At 39.4% G+C, this 6,902-nt stretch overlaps 1 protein-coding gene across 3 annotated transcripts in view; it reads left to right on the forward strand.

Annotated features, from left to right (window-relative positions):
• The window catches only part of LOC101845511 (guanine nucleotide-binding protein subunit beta), a 49,300-nt gene that overhangs the window by 23,613 nt on the left and 18,785 nt on the right, over positions 1-6,902 (forward strand). For all 3 annotated transcript variants that reach the window (XM_005111299.3, XM_005111301.3, XM_005111300.3), the window contains 2 exons: positions 4,091-4,172; positions 5,071-5,216. In XM_005111299.3, coding sequence (XP_005111356.1) covers positions 4,113-4,172; positions 5,071-5,216 — 206 coding nt within the window. In that variant the 5' untranslated portion in view covers positions 4,091-4,112. The remainder of the gene's footprint in view (positions 1-4,090; positions 4,173-5,070; positions 5,217-6,902) is intronic.

A 6,902-nucleotide genomic window follows, 5' to 3' on the forward strand; every position in this document is an offset into this window, starting at 1 on the left:
GGGGGGGGAGGGGGAGTAAGTTCTTCGTTATAAATTCATCATGTGTAATGTGTAGTAGGTTGGATGCGGGCGCTGATGTGTGGTCTGCATCTCACTTCGTATTTTTTTCTCCGTTTTTAACTGGCTGTAGCATGGTCGTAGTTGAAAAAAATTGCAGCATTCCTCGTCGACACACTAAGTAAAGGATACAGGGGGCCGTTGTGGATGCTGTTTTTCTTTCTTTTTATTATTTTTGGTTGCTAGTTTTGTTTACACTTTACACAAACGATTGCCAAATTAGAACAGCAATAACGTTTGCAGATGTTTCGACTTTGTCCATGCTAGTGCTCATTCTGACTGACCATGATGGAAATAATTTTTTTTTTTTTTAAATCAGATTTATCTTAATGGTTCTCATTAGCTGGTTTTAAATGTGAAAGAAAAAGCCCCACTTGAACTTTTTTTTTTAAAAAGCTTGTACTATCAGAATACTGTGGGGAATATTATCAGAATACTGACTCTGTGTCCAGTTTAAGTATTATTTCTAATAATTGTTTATTTATATATGTGCATGTGATTGTGTGTCAGTTCATGAGTCTAAGCATATAATATGATGTGTGTTGAAAAGAGGATGTGCTTTGTGTAGGTGTGTACGGTGACACACCAAACCGAATTGTCAGCAGCGTACAAATCTTATCATGTAATGCTTGTCAGGGTACAAACACACCTTTGTAGATGAAGGTGCTTGAAAAAATTGTAGTTGTAGTGCACACGAGTGAAAACCTAGCTCTTTATGCAGTGGCACACCTTGACATGACCATAGGTAACGCTTTCGTTTGTCGATGAATTGCATAACTAGTGGGTGTGATGGGTGGTTGGTGGGTGCTCTGGCGTAGTTTGCTCCTTCTTTCCTATCAAATGTCTATAGTCCTTATCTCTTCTTTTTTTGGTTTGTTGCTCTCTTGTAACACATGACCTTCTTGTGTTTGTAAGCGCCGTAAAATTGTTAATAAAGCTAAAACAAAAAAGTGGCTGTTACATCTCATTTTCACTGTCTTGGGGGGGGGGGGGGGGGGGGGGTGTAAGTTGTAATTTTCCAAACCCCCACCGCAAATTCTCATCAGTCTTCCAGCTAGCTTTCTTATTTAGTTTGATGTGTTACTGTCGGGTTCTTGTGTTGCTTTTAGGGTGGTTGGAGGGTGCCACTGACAGGTCCTACTTCTTTTACTTTCTCTCTGTTGTTTCTGTGTGTCTGTCTTACTTTTTCCCAGCACTAACAGCACTAAATGACCATTATTGTGTCGATGTGCTTCTCTTTACTCTAACCAATAGTTGTGTTGCTTTGTTCCCTGTGGTCCTTTCCCACCAGGGCAGTGCCACTGACTGAAGGTGTCTTTAGGCCATTCCCAAAGGGGGGATATTAACATCTTCTCGTGCATAGTAGAATTGTAAATAGGCTGATTTATCAATGTCATTCTCATACTGTGCTGGAACAACATAGGGGGAACTGCTGCTTTTTCTTTCCTCGTCCTTACTATCGTCATTTTCCTCTGCTGGTTTTGTTTTTTGTCACTCTTGTGAACTATCTCTGGGGTGCTTTGATAGTCGAAGCAGATTTTGTGCTGTTTAAGCTAGAGAGGTGAGCAGAGTAATCCTGTGGGTGGTTGGCGGGTGCTTTGGTGTGGTTTGCTTCTTTTTTCCTATAAAACATCTATCGTCCTTATCTCCCCGTCTTCTTTTTTTATGTTTGTTACTCTTTTGTAACAGCACTAATCTTCTGGCGCTCATATGACCTTATGCAGTTGCGAGTGCCATAAAACCTCTACTAAAACTAAAATAAACTAAAGAGTAAGCCTGATTCCCCGTTTGGACTTCTCTGTTGACATCCACCCCTTTGCGCTCATATGTCCGTATGCAGTTAGTTGCACGTGCCCTAAAACCTTACTAAAACTTAAACAGTTACCTGTGGTGGGTCTCTCCTTGAATGTTGAGCTATTGTTGCGATTCATTTGGCAGGAGTTGTCTGTGGTATGTTTTTTCTTGCTTCTTTTTGATATGGGTGATTGTGATCGACTAGCTTTGTGGTGAGGCATTTTGCTTCCACTTTTTTCAGTTTAGTGCTCTGAGTGTCTTAATCTGACTGTCAACTTTTGGCAGATGATGTATCATTTTCCAAAAGCAACTTACTTTCTTGCAGTTAGTTTTAGTCCAGTCAATATTTATGAATTTATTATTTCTCCATGTTTTAGATAAGGAGAGGTGTTATTTATCCCACTTGGCTAAATGTCAAAAATTCAGTAATTCTTTTTTTTTTTGGTTTTTTTTTTTTACCATGATGTGGTTGAAGAAAAAAAAGAGAATCTCGCCATCCTCTTATCCCGCCTCCTTTATGACCTTACTGTGTTGCAAGTGCTTACTGTAAAACTCTTACTAAATCTAAACTGAAAGAGAATCATGCAGCTTTTGTGCTTGGTGGTACTTTGATGGTTGCACCAGCAGGTCTCTTTTCGTTACTAAATTTATGACCTTTGCTGACCAGGGGTTTTACTTTTCAACAGCACATTGTGCCGGCATTTTTTTGGGACAACAAAGGCATAAAATTCAGACTTCCCAAATATGCAACAGGCCCATTGTGTGAACGTATGTGAGACAGGAATGTCTCTCTTGAGGGTTTCACCTCTTTGCTATATTTTTGCTTCCTGTCTTTTTCCCAGGATAAAGTATAAATGGTTGTGTGTCAAGTGTGTGAACCCAGATCCAGTATGGTTATAATGGTAGCTTGCAAATTGTGGCTTTGGTGGTTTACAGTCTGTTTTCATTATGATGTGTTGAAAGCATTGGAGAGCGATAGACTTTCGTCAGTGGTGTATTACTGTCAGGCGCTACGCTGCGGCTTTCACATGCAGGAGACCCGAGTGGGTAGAACACTTTTTTTTTTCCGAGTATCTACCGCACATCTTTCTGCTGGGATGTTGTATCCCTCACTCCCAGCTTGGGTTGGCCTATTTTTGTTTTGTTTTTTTCTATGTACTCGTTTATAGTTGAGCTTGTCGTGCAGTGTGATTGAAGGGGTGGGTGGTTGGTGGGTGCTCTGGTGTGATTTGCTCCTTCTTTTCTATAAAAAATCTATCGTCTTTATCTGCCCTCCTTCTTTTTTTTGTTTGTTACTCTCTTGTAAACACCTCTAATCTTCAGCATTTATATGACCTTATTGTGTTGCAAGTGCCGTAAAACTCTTACTAAAACAAAAAAACAAAACAAATTCGCTGTTGCTGTTTTTGTGAATCTGTTGCAAGTGCCGTAAAACTCTTACTAAAACTAAAAACACCTGTTTTGTTGTTTTTGTTGAATTTGTTGTGTCAATGTATTTCTTTTTATTCTGCGAAACAAACTAGAAATGTTTCTGATTAGTTTTTTTTAGGTTGAATGTGATGTTTCTCTAAATGTGTTTTCTTGAAGTTGGGATTATGTTGGCTTTGATGGGTGGGTTGAAGGGACTGCTGGTGTGGTAGGTCCTCTGTTCTTTTCTTCCCTGTTTGAATGTTTCTGTCTGTATGTCCTGCTTTCCCCCCAGCACTAAATGACTGTTATTGTGTCGATGTGCTGCCCTTTACTCAGGCAAACTCTACTTTTCATAAATAATAGTATTTTTGGTCGACGGTCGGACTGTCCAGTATACCATACTGACTTGCCGTTCGTTTTTTGTTTAATTTTCGTGAAAAGGAAGTTGTCAGAAATGCCTTGTAAGTAGTTTGCGGGTGCTCTGCTGTGGTTTGCTCCTTCTGTCTTATCAAACATCTATTGTCCTTATCTCCCCTTCTTCTTTTTTTATGTTTGCTACCCTCTAATCTTCTGGCGCTCATATGACCTTTTGCAGTTGCGTTTTGCGAGCGCCGAAAAACCTATACTAAAACATTCTCCCTTCCTTCTTTATTGTGTTTGTTACTCTCTTGTAACACCTCTAATCTTCGGCACTTAAATGACCTTATTGTGTTGCAAGTGCCATAAAACACATACTAAAACAAAGAAGTTAAATATTGATGTTAAATTTTTGTTTAATTTTTTTAATGATTTATCTAAACAGATGTTTGCATTTTTCCTTTGTCCTCAGATCAAAAAACACATAGTTCAAAATGAATAACGACTTAGAAGCATTGCGACAAGAAACAGAACAGTTAAAAAACCAAATAAGGGTAAGTGTTTATTTCATTTCTTTTTGTCTAGATTTTAGATTATTTGTGGATTGTTGGCGAGTGCTCTGGTTTGATTTGCTTCGTCTTCCCTATCAAACATCTATCGTCTTTATCTCCCCTCCTTCTTTTTTCTGTTTGTTACTCTCTTGTAACACCTCAAATCTTCAGCACTTATATGACCTTATTGTGTTGCAAGTGCCGTAAAACTAAAACTAAGATTATTAGATGTTTCATCTCTGCCAATCTAATTTTGTCTCTGGTTGTGTCGTCAGTTTTGATCAGTCAATCTCCTTCCTTTAAAAAAAATAATAAATTTGCTGGGAAATGGATTACAAAATACTGAAATGTCTGCCTACTTTGAGAATGGTGCCGCAAGGGCACCATAATGTCTTCAAGTTTTGTCAAAAATGTAAAAAATATATTTTGAAATGTTCTTGTGGCAACTCCCATTGGTGTTCTGTCCAGTTAGAGGCAGGTGTCCACTTTCTCAGTGTTTAATTGGCTTTGGGCTGGTTTTTAAAGAGCTTATCATATCTAGTCTTTTCAACTTAAAAAAATATATGAACGTTCACTTACAAACAGGTGGATAATTGGTGGGTGCTCTGGTGTGGTGTAACTTTAAAACAATAACAAGGAAACTAATCATACCAAGGCAAATAAGCTGCTGTCATAAACAAAACAAGTGGGTGGTTGGCGGGTGCTCTGGTGTGGTTTGCTCTTCTTTCTTATCACATATCTATCATCCTCATCTCTCCTCTTTCTTTTTTGTGTATGTTACTCTCTAGTAACACATCTAATCTTTGACACTTATATGACTTTATTGTGTTGCAAGTGCTTTAAAACTCTTACTGAAACTATACTAAACAAAAAAATAATGTGTGTGTGCTTGTGTTTCCAGGAAGCCAGAAAAGCGGCTGGTGACACAACTCTATCACAAGCATGTGGTTCTATAGAGACAGTAGGCAGAGTACAAATGAGAACCCGGAGGACACTCCGAGGTCATCTCGCAAAAATATACGCCATGCATTGGGCGTCGGACTCTAGGTAAGTTGTGGCTCGGGGGAAATAAATCTTTGTATCGACAGTCGGAGTGAGTGTGGAGTGTCTCTGTCTGTAGTTCCAAAGGGGTGTAGCACTATATATTTGCAATAGTTAATCAATCGCGCTGCCCCCCCCCCCTCCCCAAAGGTAATAAATAAATACATAAAAATTGAAAGTAATTGTACAGCAGCTGTCCTCTCAATTGTTTTCTTTTTTGTGTGTGCCTGTTTTGCTTGGTTTCATATGTTATGGTAGGGTTTCCCTGTTGAGTTTGTCAGAGCTGTGGGTTGAACAGACTGTAAATGGCCATCCAGTTGTTTAGAGTAATGGGATTCGTGGTACTTTTGACAGGACATGATTGTGTTGTTGTCCCCCGAAACTTGAAACAAATCCATTGGACAAAACAGAAACAAGACATGCGCGTTTTCTCAAGGGCCATGTGCGAAATAAAACATACTTGAGCGGCACTCTCTAAAGCCCATGACTCACACAGTTAAGAGGATATTATGTAGTGGGTGGTTGGCGGGTGCTCTTGTGTGGTTTGCTTCTTCTTTCCTATCAAACATCTATCGTCCTTATCTCCCCTTCTTCTTTTTTATGTTCGTTACTCTCTTGTAACACCTCTAATCTTCTGGCGCTCTTATGACCTTATGCAGTTTCGAGCGCCGTAAAACCTCTACTAAAACTAAACTAGGATATTATGTTGTACATACCAAGGGGGAAGTAAAAGCCCGTCTGCTGAAGATTAGAAGATCTGTGCACAGGGATGCCTTTTGTCGGAGGCTGAGTGAGGGGAAAGAGATAACTGTTCTAACAGGGATGTTTGTCGGTTGTTAAGGCGTCTGTCTGTACTCTTGACCTATAAACAGACTAGAAGTGGGAGGAAGCAAATTAGCTGTTGAGACATAATGTTGACTTTCTACATGAGGCATCTTGGTGAGATCAGGCGCTCGTCAAAACAATAAATCGAAGAACACCGTTATTTTTCTTCCCCAGTAATTTTTTTTCCCCAGTAATTTTTTTTCCCCAATTTTTCCCCCTGTTTTTTAAGCTCAACACCTTTTACATCAATATATATAAACGCATTTCGTAGCAGATGTGACCGAAAAATGTTAATCAAAGGCTTAAAAAAAAATGTATAATTGCTATTTTCAAGGACATTCAAGCTTTTGAAAAGTCACCAAACTTTGGCGGCCATTTTCTTGATAATTTTACCTTGGCACCGGGCAAACCCCGCCTCCTTTAAACGCAAATATCTCTACTCTCATGAAAGATATATGATTATTTTTTTTAAAATCTAAAGCAAAACAAATGAGCAGGTTTTATGATTTTACCAATAGCTCGATATGCCCCAAAATTGACGCACACCTGATTCCACTGTGTCGTGACATATATATTATTATGATATATATATACTTGTGTGAGAAGTCTTTTATTAGTAAGTGAGCATCTCTCTGGGTAGAACTTGAGAACTGGAAGAGCGTCGGTGGCCTAGTGGTTAGGCTCTCGGACTCGCAACCGTAAGGTCGTGGGTTCGAATCCCGTCAGGGGCCCGACGTTGTGTCCTTGGGAAAGGCACTTTACACGAATTTTCCTCAGTGGGAATGGGTACCCGGGTATAGACAGCAAAAGATCTTTTCAGTTTGTTAGTATTTGAGCGCTTAATCAGGTGCTTGCACTGTATGCTTC

The sequence above is a fragment of the Aplysia californica genome, unplaced genomic scaffold (assembly GCF_000002075.1).
Source record: "Aplysia californica isolate F4 #8 unplaced genomic scaffold, AplCal3.0 scaffold01038, whole genome shotgun sequence".
Lineage (NCBI taxonomy): Eukaryota > Metazoa > Mollusca > Gastropoda > Aplysiida > Aplysiidae > Aplysia > Aplysia californica.